This window comes from Camelina sativa, chromosome 5 (genome assembly GCF_030686135.1).
Source record: "Camelina sativa cultivar CO46 ecotype springtype chromosome 5, ASM3068613v1".
Lineage (NCBI taxonomy): Eukaryota > Viridiplantae > Streptophyta > Magnoliopsida > Brassicales > Brassicaceae > Camelina > Camelina sativa.
This window is the reverse complement of record NC_141884.1, coordinates 3,594,201-3,610,822: the sequence shown is the minus strand read 5'-3', so window position 1 is coordinate 3,610,822 and position 16,622 is coordinate 3,594,201. Positions and strand designations below refer to the sequence as shown.

At 28.6% G+C, this 16,622-nt stretch overlaps 2 protein-coding genes and 1 pseudogene across 2 annotated transcripts; all 3 read left to right on the top strand.

Annotated features, from left to right (window-relative positions):
• Window positions 1–331: 331 nt before the first annotated feature.
• LOC104785288 (uncharacterized) lies at window positions 332–2,416 on the top strand. Its single transcript, XM_087513086.1, has 9 exons — window positions 332–401; window positions 495–582; window positions 1,020–1,056; window positions 1,163–1,232; window positions 1,337–1,441; window positions 1,541–1,673; window positions 1,767–1,849; window positions 1,966–2,056; window positions 2,155–2,416. Exons 1-9 carry the CDS (start codon window positions 392–394, stop codon window positions 2,222–2,224), a joined length of 687 nt encoding a protein of 228 aa, XP_087369212.1. The 5' UTR covers window positions 332–391; the 3' UTR covers window positions 2,225–2,416.
• Window positions 2,417–3,276: 860 nt separating this feature from the next.
• On the top strand, window positions 3,277–4,701 carry LOC147943243 (UBP1-associated protein 2B pseudogene; annotated as a pseudogene).
• A 2,863-nt stretch (window positions 4,702–7,564) lies between these two features.
• On the top strand, window positions 7,565–9,740 carry LOC147943242 (uncharacterized). The gene is made up of 9 exons (XM_087452725.1): window positions 7,565–7,712; window positions 7,806–7,893; window positions 8,343–8,379; window positions 8,486–8,555; window positions 8,660–8,764; window positions 8,864–8,996; window positions 9,090–9,172; window positions 9,289–9,379; window positions 9,478–9,740. Exons 1-9 carry the CDS (start codon window positions 7,703–7,705, stop codon window positions 9,545–9,547), a joined length of 687 nt encoding a protein of 228 aa, XP_087308851.1. The 5' UTR covers window positions 7,565–7,702; the 3' UTR covers window positions 9,548–9,740.
• The last annotated feature ends 6,882 nt before the right edge of the window (window positions 9,741–16,622 follow it).

Here is a 16,622-nt window from a genome sequence, read left to right as displayed (position 1 = left end):
ATCTTATAAAGTATAATATTAGGTCTTAAATATAAAAATAAATAAGATAATGTATGTCATATAAAGTTAATTGAAAAATATACTAAAACTATTATAGTGAAAATGACACATGTTACAAGAAAAGAGTGTCAAATGGCATTTGGCAACTTCTTAGAGCTTGTTAAAAGGGAACCTTACTTTATTATATAAGATATTCTATATCCGCTATCATAATAAGATGAATTTAACTTTTAATAAATTTTTATTATTATTCATCCAACTTTTAATGATAAGACTTTATATCTTAATACTCCTTTGATTATAAATACACAATACATTTCATTTAAAATCTCCATCAATAAATAGTGCAATCTAAAAGTTTTTGAAAGAAAGTGACTATTTGATCAAAAACATGAATTTTGGTACATTTTTCCTTCTTCATTAATTGTTCATAACTTTTTCTGTGGTTACATCTCTGTTTAGAATTGATATATTAAACTTTACAATTTGTACAGATTATGGAGATACTAAAATTATATGGCCAACAGCAGATCACAATGTCACTATAGTCTGGCTTCACGATATCGGACATAATGGCAGAGAGTAACACAATCACATGCTTTACTTTTTATTATTATATATATATATATATATATATATATATGATTCGTGTTTCAAGTATCTAAGTTACCTATTTCGTTATAACAAAAGTTTAAAATCAGTGACATCTTCTACTAATAGAGTAATTTATAAACATTTCTAAAAAGTAATTTTAAAAGTTGACTTTGACATGTTCTACAAATATTATGATTTGTTTTGAAGTGTTATTTGTATATAATTTTTTGTTTTCTTTTTAGTATTAAAATATTGGTGACCTGACAAGAATAATTAAGAACTTTTCTCTCTCATACAATTTCACATAAATTTCATTTCTTATGTTCTCACTTCATTAAAGTTATATATAAGTAAAATTGTGTTCTTCTCTGTAATTAAAGTGTATCTCTGATCACTCTATATATGTCTATTCTTTCTGCATGCAGCTCAGCTAGATTTGTACGTCAACTGAATCTTCCAAATGTACGGATCCAAGCAAATGTTAAATTTTGCCATATATCTTTTTTTACTTTAGTCAAACATAAACCCAATTGAAATTTCTTATTAGAATATATGATTTTATGCATAGGTAAAATGGATTTGTCCGACTGCTCCAGTACGTCATGTCACTTCCTATGGTGGAACAGAATATACTGCTTGTAAGATATACTACTTGGCTTTAAACTTGAGAAATACACTAGTATTAATTAATGTTTTCTAAAATTCTAATTTAAAACTAATAATATTGTATATAAAATTTTAGGGGCCGATGTCAGCGAAATTTCTGAGAACATGGAAGAGGATTTGGTTTCTTTCAATTTAGTTTCTGCCTTTGTTATTAGCCTTTTACAAGATGAACCAAGCAATGGTAACCCATAATCATCAACATTCAACACATAGCATGCTTGGTTTTCTACTATGCATCAAATTTTTATATCAAATCTATTAATCCAATTGGTTTTGATAGTCATGATAGGACTAGGAGGTTTCGGCTTGGGTGCAGCGGTAGCTCTCTACTATGCGTCTTCTTTTATCACAGGAACGCTAACCATAAACCTACGATTTATTGTTGGAATCAACGGATGGCTTCCCGCTCGGAAGTAGGCTCGTTTTAAACCGTAATGTCACTATTTGTAAGAAAACTTAAGTTACACAATTTTTAGACGTGGTATAAACCTAAATCAATCTTGCAGGAATTTTCTGGACAATTTAACATATGATTATGGTTATGAAAGTTTTGCTCCATCGCTACCAATCTTAGTTACACAAGGAAGTTGTATGTGTTTATTAACATCTACAGATCTACATTACAATTTAAATATCAATCGCGAGAGGATGTTGATTCTTATTAATTATTCTTCTTTTTTCTTTTCTTTTATGTGTATGTCACAGCTGATAATGTAGTTCCCTTCCAATTTGGATTCACATGTGCTCAGATTCTTAGCACGGCTGGATTTCCAGTTACGTTTAAACAAAACGAAGGGTATCTAAACATGAAATTAACTTCACTTTTTTATTTGAATAAATTTACTACTTGACCTTATTTTTCTGGATCCAATTTTGGGGTTATGCCTTGTGCAGTGATCATTATACAATCCTTCCAGAAGTAATCGATGATGTTCGCTCATGGCTCATGAATCTCCAACTCTAAGGTCAATAATGCTCACCACTGCGTAGAGAAAGGAATTGGAGAACAAAATTAACTATCATACAATATACTACATTCATTTTTAAATTTCTCATTTGTTGTTCAATAATATATATGAATATTATATTATATTAACTACATTTAAACAAAACTAATTACTTTATAAGATTTAAGTTATATAATTACTTTGCAACTTTGATGAGATGTCAATTTACCTAAAAAAAGTTTTCTTTTCTTTTATTCATATGATGTTCTACAGATTATTGGATTGTGTTCCACCCAAATATGTTGTTTTGTTTTTTTACGCTTTAATTTGATATTGTAGACCAATCAAACAAATTCTTTTCTTTTGGTCAACCTGAAACAGATACTAAGTGAAAAAAATATTATTAACTACTTTAAATAGATTATGCTTCGAAGTAAAAATTTTGTTATGAAATAAATTGTGTTCGACCCGATTTAGTATAAATTTTTTGCCATCCATCCAACTTTTATAGAAGGTGTGATTTTGTAAACTTTTTTAAAAGGTGTGATTTTGTCAACTTTTAATATTAAGATTTTTCTTTCATAAGGCTCATTTCTTGATTAAAAAAAAAAAAGAAAATAGAAAAATTCATTTCTTTTATAAATACACAATGTTCTTTCCCTGCCTTCTCTTATATTTTTGTAACATCCGCAAAAAAAATTATAGGATTTCGGGATGGATGTCGATTGACACCAAGGTGTACTTTATATTATACATAAGATCCAGATTTCTTGCTTGATTAGTAAGTATCCGAATCTTTAATTTCGGATAATTTTTTTATTGACCCGACCCAGATTATATTTTGTACTTCTCTTTTACTAGTATACAGATTATACACCACACTACATAACCAATTTGGGAATTGCCACCCAGTAGTATAGTAGGCAATCATGGCCAATATTTCCGGTTAAGTTAATCGGTCCGGTTCATCAATTCGATTGGAGATAATTTGATTTCAGATGAACTAAAAAGTCACGGCACATTTGTATACGGGCCTCAAAACTTCATTAGTTGTAACCTGATGATTAAAGAAGAGTTCCTAACTGTCTTGTCTTCTTCACACGGTCGCGAATCGTTAAGCTTCGTCGATTGAAGCAGATTTGTAAAAACTAAAAAAGATAGGAGGAAAGAAGACAAAACCCTAGAGGATTCTCTTCAATTCAACCTTTAGAAACCACCAATTCCGCCATGACAAAGAAGAGAAAGCTCGAATCTGAATCCAACGACACGTCAGAGCCGATTCAGAAGCAGCAGGAATGTGACAAAGAGGATCCTGATATCAGAAATGATGATCATCAAAGAGGATGATGAGTCAGAAGAGCCCCTCTATGATCTATTAGAACCGTTAACAAAGGATCAGCTTTTGATTCTTCTCAAAGAAGCTGCAGAGAGACATCGTGATGTAGCCGATCGAATCCGGATTATAGCTGATGAGGATCCTGTTCATCGTAAGATTCTCGTTCACGGGCTTGGATGGGATACTAAAGCCGACGCACTGATCGAAGCTTTTAAACATTACGGAGAGATCGAAGATTGCAAATGCGTGGTTGATAAGGTATCTGGGCAATCTAAAGGTTATGGCTTTATCCTCTTTAAGTCAAGGTCTGGTGCTCGTAAAGCGCTTAAGCAGCCTCAGAAAAAGATTGGAACCCGTATGACTTCGTGTCAGCTTGCTGCTGTAGGACCTGTTCAGGGAAACCCTGTGGTAATGGCTTCGCCTGTTCAGCATTTTAGCCCTGAGAATGTTCAGAGGAAGATTTATGTTAGTAATGTTAGCGCTGATCTTGATCCGAAGAAGTTGTTGGAGTTTTTCTCAAGATTTGGGGAGATTGAAGAAGGTCCTTTGGGGCTTGATAAAGCTACTGGGAGACCTAAAGGTTTCACTTTGTTTGTTTATAGATCCGCGGAAAGTGCCAAGAGGGTATTGGAAGAGCCACATAAGACCTTTGAAGGTCATGTCTTGCATTGCCATAAAGCAAACGATGGGCCAAAGCAGGGTAAGCAACATCAACATCACCATAGTTCTCACAAACAAAGTATTCGCTACCAACGGAATGAAAACACTGGTTATGGTGCACCTGGAGGCCATGGACATTTCATAGCTGGTAATAACCAAGCTGCGCAGGCCATAAACCCGGCTATTGGCCAGGCCCTTACAGCTTTGCTGGCTTCTCAGGGTGCTGGTTTGGGTTTGAACCAAGTATTTGGGCAGGCTTTGTTGGGGGCATTAGGGACAGCTAGTCCAGTAGCCGCGGCTGGAATGCCAAACGGCTATGGTACTCAAAATATCACACCTGGGGTCTATCCTGCGTATGGTGCCCAAGCCGGCTTTCAGGGTGGTTATCAGACTCAGCAACCTGGTCAGGGCAGTAGTGGATTTGGTTTCGATTTTGGTCTTATTATGTTTGTTTTTGGAAAAAAAAAACATTATGTCACGTCGGCAAAAGGTGAATGACCAAATAAAAGATATCCTTTATTCGAATAAATTTTTAGGCTAAAGTCTATTTATAGGAATTTGAAGAAAAAAAATGAAAACAAACTTTTGGATTTAGTCTACCTAATTAAAAAAAAAAAGAATAATAAACCAATCCATGTGCAATGATACTTTTGCCGATAAACATAACTCGAAATATGTGTACTAGTTCCAAAATTATGATTGATTTTAGCCTAATTTAGTGATAAAAGTAAAACTAGAGCAAAACAGTCACTATTATGAAACAAACATTAAAATAAAAATGTGTTTAAAATGTATATATAGCGAAATAGAAGGAAGAAAAAAAAAACAATACAAATGAGCATGACAATGTTTGAATAATGAGTGTTAATGTAGAGTGGATGTAATAATGATTTAACTAAACTTTACAAATTTCTTCGTATAATAGAAAATAAATTATTAATTAATGTAATAATAATGATCAAACTTTCACTATAATCTTTTTTTTTTTTCTTACTAGCACACTGACTTTTAAAACTTCGTTTTTGTTTTCATAATTCATATAGTAGTGGCAACTGGCAAGTGGTCTCTCTTTATGAGCATGTAAACAAATGTAAAATTCATTTTGTAATAAACTAATTTATTAGATAGAATGGTTAAAAATAATATTATATTAATGATATATATTGGAGAAGCTTATTGTTAATTGTTATATGTTTTCCGCTGTCCATGTTATTAGTATTATGGCAGATTAGTCATGATTATGTTGTGGGTTTAATTAAGTAGTATAAGATGCTTCTTGTATATTAAAAAAACGGATCGGGTTGTTTCAGTTGGATATAATTGTTAGGAATGATATCATGTTGATGTTTTATCGGAGTTGGTTATGAGTCATGTTTCCGATGTGTATATTATTGGATATTGGTTTATTATTGGTATTATGGTTGGTTAATAATGTTTATTTAGTTGGTTTAATTAATTAGTATGAGATGCTTGATTAATACAGAAAAAGAAAACACGTCGGGTTGTTTCAACAATAAAACATAAATTGTATTGCAATTAATACATCAAAGTGTAAAATGATGAGTGTTATTTTTTTATATCAATAAGTTTTTCTTTTTCTAGCAAACATTATTGGAGTTACATTTTATAGAATTAATACATAATATACAATAAATCTTATATATATTATAATAAAGAAGTAAAGAAATAAAAGAGAAAATCATTATTTTGGACAATATGCTACACAAATTAAAGAATAAATTGAATATCTTATAATGTATAATATCAAACTATAGTTTGTTCTAAATATAAATTTAAATAATGTATGTTATATAAAGTTAACTGAAAAAATACAATGAAAATATTAAAGAGAAAATGACAGATGTTGCAAGAAGAGAGTACCAAATGACAACTTCTTAGAGCTTGTTACTAAAATGTTAAGAGAACCTTACTAATATATCAAAAAAGATATTACTAAAATGTTAAGTTATTTCAAAAATGACATTGCTAAAATGTCAAGATATTTTTTTGGATAATTTTTTATGTATATAATTTTGAGAAGAATGAGTGCCTCTTGTCAGTTTTTTAAAGTATGAGATTAAGAAAACTTTACATTATTATATAAAAATAAAGAAATACACAAAGATAATGTTAGTTGAATAAAAAAATTATAGAATTTACAAATTTATTTGAAGTTTGAGATATGAGGGTTATTGAGATAATGTGTGTCTTTTTTTATAGGGAATATCAGAGTTAGAAGCCTATTATCAATTTATTATTTAATTAGGTAGTTAATGCAATAATCCTTATATCAATTTATATTTATAAGGAGTTACATAAGCTATATGAGAGTTACAAAATGTAATAAACACATATTAATATATTTTAATAATTTATTATGTTTCTAATTGTTATTAGTCATTTATTACAATATTACTAGTACTGTGGAAGTTACAAAAGTGTCTACATATAACATAAATAAATAATTTCAATAAAATGAAATTAAGTACCTTAAAGACGTATATGATTAATAATATGAGAGTTACAATATATGTGATAGAATTTGAAATTTAGTATAATACGTGAGAAAGTTCACCAAAAATACGTTCATTAGTTGTTTTAAGTATTATTTTTTTGGTTAATATAACTAAAAATATATGATAGAAATTTCAGCGTAATCAAATTAATATGAGAGTTACAAAATATGTGATAAAATATGAAATTCAATAAAATATGTGAGAAGGTCCATAAATACTTCTATTTATTATTTTCAAATATAAATTGTTAATGTTACTAATAATATATGATAGGAATTTCTATATCTACTATAATAAATAAATAAATAAATAAAGGAAAAAGATATAAAAAAGAAAATAACTATTTATGCTACACAAACTAAAAAATAAGTTGAACATCCCAAAATGTATAATATCAAATTATATTATTTTCAATATAAATATAAATAAAAAATGTATGTCATATAAAGTTAATTGAAAAAAATACAATAAAGATATTAAAGAGAAAATGACACGCGTTGCAAGAAGAGAGTGTCAAATGACCATTTCTTAGAGAAAAATAAAAGTCATTATTTTGGACTATTTACTACACAAATTAAAGAATAAATTAAACATCTTATAAAGTATAATATTAGGTCTTAAATATAAAAATAAATAAGATAATGTATGTCATATAAAGTTAATTGAAAAATATACTAAAACTATTATAGTGAAAATGACACATGTTACAAGAAAAGAGTGTCAAATGGCATTTGGCAACTTCTTAGAGCTTGTTAAAAGGGAACCTTACTTTATTATATAAGATATTCTATATCCGCTATCATAATAAGATGAATTTAACTTTTAATAAATTTTTATTATTATTCATCCAACTTTTAATGATAAGACTTTATATCTTAATACTCCTTTGATTATAAATACACAATACATTTCATTTAAAATCTCCATCAATAACTAGTGCAATCTAAAAGTTTTTGAAAGAAAGTGACTATTTGATCAAAAACATGAATTTTGGTACGTTTTTCCTTCTTCATTAATTGTTCATAACTTTTTCTGTGGTTACATCTATGTTTAGAATTGATATATTAAACTTTACAATTTGTACAGATTATGGAGATACTAAAATTATATGGCCAACAGCAGATCACAATGTCACTATAGTCTGGCTTCACGATATCGGACATAATGGCAGAGAGTAACACAATCACATGCTTTACTTTTTATTATTATATATATATATATATATATATATATATATATATATATATGATTCGTGTTTCAAGTATCTAAGTTACCTATTTCGTTATAACAAAAGTTTAAAATCAGTGACATCTTCTACTAATAGAGTAATTTATAAACATTTCTAAAAAGTAATTTTAAAAGTTGACTTTGACATGTTCTACAAATATTATGATTTGATTTGAAGTGTTATTTGTATATAATTTTTTGTTTTCTTTTTAGTATTAAAATATTGGTGACCTGACAAGAATAATTAAGAACTTTTCTCTCTCATACAATTTCACATAAATTTCATTTCTTATGTTCTCACTTCATTAAAGTTATATATAAGTAAAATTATGTTCTTCTCTGTAATTGAAGTGTATCTCTGATCACTCTATATATGTCTATTCTTTCTGCATGCAGCTCAGCTAGATTTGTACGTCAACTGAATCTTCCAAATGTATGGATCCAAGCAAATGTTAAATTTTGCCATATATCTTTTTTTACTTTAGTCAAACAGAAACCCAATTGAAATTTCTTATTAGAATATATGATTTTATGCATAGGTAAAATGGATTTGTCCGACTGCTCCAGTACGTCCTGTCACTTCCTATGGTGGAACAGAATATACTGCTTGTAAGATATACTACTTGGCTTTAAACTTGAGAAATACACTAGTATTAATTAATTTTTTCTAAAATTCTAATTTAAAACTAATAATATTGTATATAAAATTTTAGGGGCCGATGTCAGCGAAATTTCTGAGGACATGGAAGAGGATTTGGTTTCTTTCAATTTAGTTTCTGCCTTTGTTATTAGCCTTTTACAAGATGAACCAAGCAATGGTAACCCATAATCATCAACATTCAACACATAGCATGCTTGGTTTTCTACTATGCATCAAATTTTTATATCAAATCTATTAATCCAATTGGTTTTGATAGTCATGATAGGACTAGGAGGTTTCGGCTTGGGTGCAGCGGTAGCTCTCTACTATGCGTCTTCTTTTATCACAGGAACGCTAACCATAAACCTACGATTTATTGTTGGAATCAACGGATGGCTTCCCGCTCGGAGGTAGGCTCGTTTTAAACCGTAATGTCACTATTTGTAAGAAAACTTAAGTTACACAATTTTTAGACGTGGTATAAACCTAAATCAATCTTGCAGGAATTTTCTGGACAATTTAACATATGATTATGGTTATGAAAGTTTTGCTCCATCGCTACCAATCTTAGTTACACAAGGAAGTTGTATGTGTTTATTGACATCTACAGATCTACATTACAATTTAAATATCAATCGCGAGAGGATGTTGATTCTTATTAATTATTCTTTTTTTTTCTTTTCTTTTATGTGTATGTCACAGCTGATAATGTAGTTCCCTTCCAATTTGGATTCACATGTGCTCAGATTCTTAGCACGGCTGGATTTCCAGTTACGTTTAAACAAAACGAAGGGTATCTAAACATGAAATTAACTTCACTTTTTTATTTGAATAAATTTACTACTTGACCTTATTTTTCTGGATCCAATTTTGGGGTTATACCTTGTGCAGTGATCATTATACAATCCTTCCAGAAGTAATCGATGATGTTCGCTCATGGCTCATGAATCTCCAACTCTAAAGTCAATAATGCTCACCACTGCGTAGAGAAAGGAATTGGAGAACAAAATTAACTATCATACAATATACTACATTCATTTTTAAATTTCTCATTTGTTGTTCAATAATATATATGAATATTATATTATATTAACTACATTTAAACAAAACTAATTACTTTATAAGATTTAAGTTATATAATTACTTTGCAACTTTGATGAGATGTCAATTTACCTAAAAAAAGTTTTCTTTTCTTTTATTCATATGATGTTCTACAGATTATTGGATTGTGTTCCACCCAAATATGTTGTTTTATTTTTTTACGCTTTAATTTGATATTGTAGACCAATCAAACAAATTCTTTTCTTTTGGTCAACCTGAAACAGATACTAAGTGAACAAAATATTATTAACTACTTTAAATAGATTATGCCTCGAAGTAAAAATTTTGTTATGAAATAAATTGTGTTCGACCCGATTTAGTATAAATTTTTTTGCCATCCATCCAACTTTTATAGAAGGTGTGATTTTGTAAACTTTTTTAAAAGGTGTGATTTTGTCAACTTTTAATATTAAGATTTTTCTTTCATAAGGCTCATTTCTTGATTAAAAAAAAAAGAAAATAGAAAAATTCATTTCTTTTATAAATACACAATGTTGTATCGGGAAAAATGTCATTAAAATCATGAACTTTCAAATTTTGGCCATTTAAAACATGAACTTTGTTGTAGGCCATTTAAAACATCAACTTTCGTTGACTAGCTTTTTTAAATATGAAGTTTCGTTGACCAGCCCAAAAAAGACATGACGTTAAATCCGATAATTGACCTATTAACAGATGTTACTATGCCGTTAATCACTCCGTTACTGACAAACCGACATCGTTTTAATTAAAGTTTTAGTTTGAAATAATGTCATTTAAATCATGAACTTTTAAATATAGGTCATTTAAATCATGAACTTGTAAATGTATGTCATTTAAACCATGAACTTTTAATTTATGTCATTTAAACCATGAACTCGCCCTGGGCGTTCGGTAAAAATCAGACAACATAAAATTTTTGGTTATCGGAGCAAATCGAAGAGAGAAAGCTTAATCGTTCGGTGCAATTGCTTTGAATAACCGGATTTTAGTTCGGTTCGGTAATCGAATCGATTAGTTTATTAGAAATTGTAGAAGTATATAAGCCTATTTGGCTAACCCGTTTAACCCTAGTTTAGTTTATCTCTTCTTTCTTTGACTCTGCCTCATGATGCGATTCTGAGAAAGAGAGAGAAGAACATCAGTTCATCATTCTTTGTCGATCTTTGTCATGTATTTTGTGTCTTTTTGTTTTTGTCTTGAATCTTTTTCATTTATTAGGACACTACACTAGAGTCTGAAGGAATGACCATCTTGTTTTAGGATACTGCACTAGAGTTTGAAAGATTGATCACCATTTTTATGTATTATGGTTTACATAATAAATTTGAAAGTTCATGGTTTAAATGACATACATTTACAAGTTCATGGTTTAAATGACATACATTTACAAGTTCATGGTTTAAATGGCATATATTTAAAAGTTCATGGTTTAAATAACACTTTTCGAATTAAAACTTCTATTAAAACGATGTCGTTTTGTTAGTAATGGAGTGATTAACGGCATAGTAACGTCTGTTAGTAGGTCAATTATCGGATTTAACGTCATGTCTTTTTTGACCTGGTCAACGAAACTTCATGTTTAAAAAAGCTAGTCAACGAAAGTTGATGTTTTAAATGGCCTACAACAAAGTTCATGTTTTAAATAGCCAAAATTTGAAAGTTCATGATTTTAATGACATTTTCCCTGCCTTCTCTTATATTTTTGTAACATCCACAAAAAAATTTATAGGATTTCGGGATGGATGTCGATTGACACCAAGGTGTAATCATATATATAAAAGTAGAGTTTCAGTCTCTCCTTATTAGTCCACTTGGCAATGCAATTTTAACAAAAAAAAATTATATTAAAACACAAATTTAAAACAATTAATTTTTACATTTAACTCACATAATATAAAACTGAAATCTTTATAGCTTCTCCCTATAAATTATGCATTAACTTTATTTCTCCACTAAGTTGTATTAATCAATTGTATTAAAACAAAACAATAAATTAGAATTGTAACTCTCATTTTTCTAAATGTAATTTTTCATCATTTCTCTTCCTATAAATACTCATTATCTTATTCTCTTAGTCTATCACTCTTTCATTCTCTCATCTTCTTCCACTACTCTCAAATCTCTTTTTTGTTTTGTTTTGTATTGTTTTGTATTTTTTTGTTATTGTTATTGTATGGGTTATAAAAAATCAAATCAAATATCATTGTAAAAGCTTAGTTTTAGAGTTTGTATGATATGTATATCTTATATATTTATTTTAATCTTTTAAAATGTTTATCTCCATTTCTATTTTATATTAACATCTTATAAGTCATTATTTTCATACTTCCTTACAATATTCACCATACAATAAGATCATAAAGTTGAAATGATCCATATGTAATTATCTATTATGTCTCTGGTTATCTCACATATTCATGTATCATTTTAAATAATTTATAAAGATCAATATAATATTTAAAGATCAATATAATTATCCATTTATCCATTTATAAAGACTATTTTGTTTTGTGATCCAATTGTTAAATCTGCAAAGATCAATATAATATATATATATATATATATATATATATATTTTTATGATTTGAGGTTTTTGAAAACAAAAAGAACATAATTAAACAATTGGTTTTTTATGTCTTTAATCAAAATAAAAAATGATCCAAAAAACAAAACATATTCAACTGGAACTTAAATATAAAAATAAAATATAATTTTAAAAATATCATTTCACTAAATTCTCTAAAGATGAAACCATTAGTATGAAATCTAGCACTATAAATTAAATTGATGAGTGAAAACCAAAAAAATATAAGTTATCCTTGGGATTTTAAAAATTATTGAGATTGAAGAATTCATATAATTTTATAAGAAAACTAATTTAGTTTGTCACTTAAAATGTAATATTTTTTATTTTGAAATATTATGTGTAAGTGTTGAGTTTATATCAACAAACAACCAAATCATGTGAATTTTGATTCAGCCACTTGGTATTCCTTTTATTTTAGGTTATAAAAAATTAAAATATTTATTTATAATTAGAGACATGTAACTCCATTTAACTCAAATGTAACTCCTATCCAATAATTGTACATTAATTCATTCCTCCTACTAACTTATTATCTTTCAAGAGAAATTATTTTTGGTTAAATTTTAATATTTTTATTTATTTTGGTTGGCTAAACTTATATTCATATTCTGGTTGGCTAAATTAATATATTTCTCATGTAAAATTATTGTTTATAATATATTTCTCATTTCAAAGTTTAAAGCAATATATCATATATATAAAAGTAGGGTTTTGGTCTCTCCTTATTGGTTGATTTTCATTTAATGTTTTCTAATTTTTTTTTATTTTTTTATTTGCTTTCTAATTGCTTTAAACAATATTTAAGACCCAATAAACCCAATACATTTAACTCACACATTAAAATAAAATTATAACTGAAAATAAAATAAATTATGCATTAATCATATTCTGCCACTCAGTTCTATTCAAACACAATAAATTACTATTGTAACTCCATAGTTCTAAATGTAACTTCCATCATTTCTTATCATATAAATAAGCATTCTCTCAATCTATCATTCTCTCATATTGACATTCTTTTACTATCTCATTTTCACATTCTCTCATTCTCTTCTACAATACCTCAAATCATTTTTCATTTTCTTTTGTTATTTTTGATTTCTTATTTTTGTTGTATGGGTTGTAAAAAATATGAAATATCATTGTAAATTGTTAATGCTAAATTTTAATTTTAGAGACTACATGATATATATTTTACATTGTTCTTATTTTAAAAGATTTGTCTCCTTTATCTAATTTGGATTATTATCTTATAAGTAATCATTCTCTCTTCCTCTCCCACCAATATCAAATGTTGTTATATCTCATATGTGTTGTAAGAGTTTGATTTTATATTTTAATTTAGAAAGTATTATATATATATAGATATTACATTGTTCTATTTTTTAAAGATTCATCTCCATTATCTAATTTGGATTACCATCTTATAGTAAACATTCTCTCTTTCTCTCCTACCAATATCAAATGTTGTTATATCTCATATGTGTTGTAACTTGTAAGAGTTTGATTCTATATTTTAATGTAGAAAGTATTATATATATTTAACATTGTTTTCAATTTTTATTTTATTTATATAAAAAAATATTTCTTTTATATTTCTTGCCTTTCTAATCTATTCATATTTATTTTTTAAATTTGCATAGTTAAATTTAAATTCACATATGTTGGTTTTAACAAACCAATCAACTTTATTTGAAAATTAGATGTTCCTATTCATTTTTAAACGATCAATGTGTAACATATAAGCATTTTGTCTTGCAATCACAAGTTCCATTTCCATTGCTTAACTCCATGGTTAAACTATAATATATGTTGTCCTATTTGTAGTAATAACAACATACTTATTTAATTTATTTAAAAGAGCAGATGATTAAACGAAATAAACATTTCTCCAAATTTTATAATTCAATCAGTGAGTGTACTTATTACTTTGAAAAACTTTTACATTGAAGTTCATAAAATCATATAAGAAAACTAAAATACTATATCACTTCAAATTTGGAAGGAAACACTTGGTATTCCTTTTTAAAAAAGTCAAGACACATATAAACATTTATTAATATTTAACTCACTTTAAAGACATTAAAGGTCATTTAACTCAAAAATAACTTCTATCCAATAATTTCATACATTCCTCCCACAAATAAATAAATATATATATGTTCAAGATTGTATTTATATATTACATAATTTTTTAGTTAGCTAAATTTATAGTCACATATATACAATATATATACATAAGAATTTATATTACTTATTAACCATAATTCGACCCATTATTTGCTTAACTCAATATTGGTTTCAAAGCCAACTAAAGAAAAACAGAAACGATCTTATTGATATTAGACCAAAACATGGGCATACAAACATAATCACTTACACGGAAGATATTTTTTAAAAATAACTTATTATTGCAACATCAACGTATGAAGGGTTTACATAAGCAGTTAATTAAAAAATCTATAATACAATAAATGTATTGGAAACAATATCAGTCAATGATAAGATTGGATCCTCAAAAGCAAGAAACAACATCTTCATAATTCATAAAAAGTAAACGCCACAATTATACACATCTGAACGAAATGGTATAAACATATAGTGTATAAATAAAAGTGACGGCAAAACCCGTATATACCTAATTAAAACGAAATAATACAAAAGAGAAAACGAAAAAGACCAAAAAAAAAAAACAAGAAAGTGCCAACTACACCACAACCCACGCGTTGCGTGGGGAAGCACCTAGTTTATATTATACATAAAATTCAGATTTCTTGCTTGATTAGTAAGTATCCGAATCTTTAATTTCGGGTAATTTTTTTTATTGACCCGACACAAATTATATTTTGTACTTCTCTTTTACTAGTATACAGATTACAATAATAAAGTTTGAGTGGAAGAGAAAAGTAATTCCAACTAAAGCAATGTGCCAGACTGCCAGTCAAGGCGCCACACCACACTACCTAACCAATTTGGGAATTGCCACCCAGTAGTATAGTAGGCAATCATTGCCAATATTTCCGGTTAAGTTAATCGGTCCGGTTCATCATATCGATTGGAGATAATTTGATTTCAGATGAACTAAAAAGTCACGGCACATTTGTATACGGGCCTCAAAACTTCATAAGTGTGATTAAAAAAAATAAAGTGTCTTAGTTAAATTTCTATCTGAGTTTGGTAACACAGACTAGCACAGCTGGAATTGGTGATTTCTCTCGCATCGTGGAGCTCTGAACTGTCTTCCCAATGAAAAGGTAAGTAAAACCAACGCATTGTGAATATTTGTATTTAATGTAAGTAGAACCATTGTTGAGGAATGAATTGATGATGAAAGTCCTTACACAAATGTGCCTTCCGTTTTGTACTGTTTCTTTTGTATGTTGAGTCAGAGCTTCACGAGTGTATAGGAACCAGAGTATCTACTTGTCAGTCACTAAGAGAATTGAATATATATGGTTATGCTAACTAGGGTTGTAAATTGGTCTGTCCATGTCCAAATGGGTATGACCAATTGGACACATACATTTTATGGTCATTTATGGTCAAGGCTCAAATACACCCATACCCAAATATGTCCAAACCAAATAGGACCATGACCAATTGGTCTGTCCATTGGATGTAGATTGAACCAAAATTTAAAACTCATAATTTACTAAAGGTTCATAAACTCATAATTATAAAGTTTCATAAACTCATAATTATAAAAGTTCATAAATTCATAATTGGATTGAAAGAGGGGAGAGATAGAAACTCTAATTTCGTGTTTTTGACAAAATGAAAAAAAAAAATTCCCCCAAATTTTACAATCCCTAATTTTGAAAAATTATTGGACAGCCCATATCCAAATTAGTTTGGACCATTTATTAATGGGCTAAAATGGTTTTAGGTCCATTTGACCACTTCAAATTTGGTTATGACCATAACCGGTCCAATTTAATTTGGACCTGGACAGCCCATGGTCTCTGAGCCCAATTGACATCTCTAATGCTAACTGCCGGGGTTCTACCTAGTTACCCTCTAGGCTCTAGGCCACTAGGTTATGATAAACATATGAAGTTTTTTACAACACTTGATTCTTAGGGGACTTATGTTGGTACAGCCAGCTAGAATGTGTGTTCTTGTTCTCTCTGCGACAGGATCAAGCTGCCACACACATGATTCACTGAATCTGTATGTGTTTATAATCATTGAAGGACAGACAAATTTACAAAGGAAGAAGAGTCTTATGACATTTTGATGTGTTAGATGATAAGAAGAAGAGAGAGTAATAAAGAAAGAGAAAAGGGAAACAGAAACACGTGGGAGAACATCCCAAAGAGGAAGCACACGCGGATCTTCATGCAAAGCCGATTCTCCCATGTGGTCC

Excerpts from the sequence above, each read along its gene's own strand:
- LOC104785288 (XM_087513086.1), top strand. Across the intron at positions 583-1,019 it reads ATCGGACATAATGGCAGAGA|CTCAGCTAGATTTGTACGTC; the intron begins GTAACACAATCA and ends TTCTGCATGCAG. Across the intron at positions 2,057-2,154 it reads ACGTTTAAACAAAACGAAGG|TGATCATTATACAATCCTTC; the intron begins GTATCTAAACAT and ends TGCCTTGTGCAG.
- LOC147943242 (XM_087452725.1), top strand. Across the intron at positions 8,380-8,485 it reads GTCAACTGAATCTTCCAAAT|GTAAAATGGATTTGTCCGAC; the intron begins GTATGGATCCAA and ends TTTTATGCATAG. Across the intron at positions 8,765-8,863 it reads ACAAGATGAACCAAGCAATG|TCATGATAGGACTAGGAGGT; the intron begins GTAACCCATAAT and ends TGGTTTTGATAG.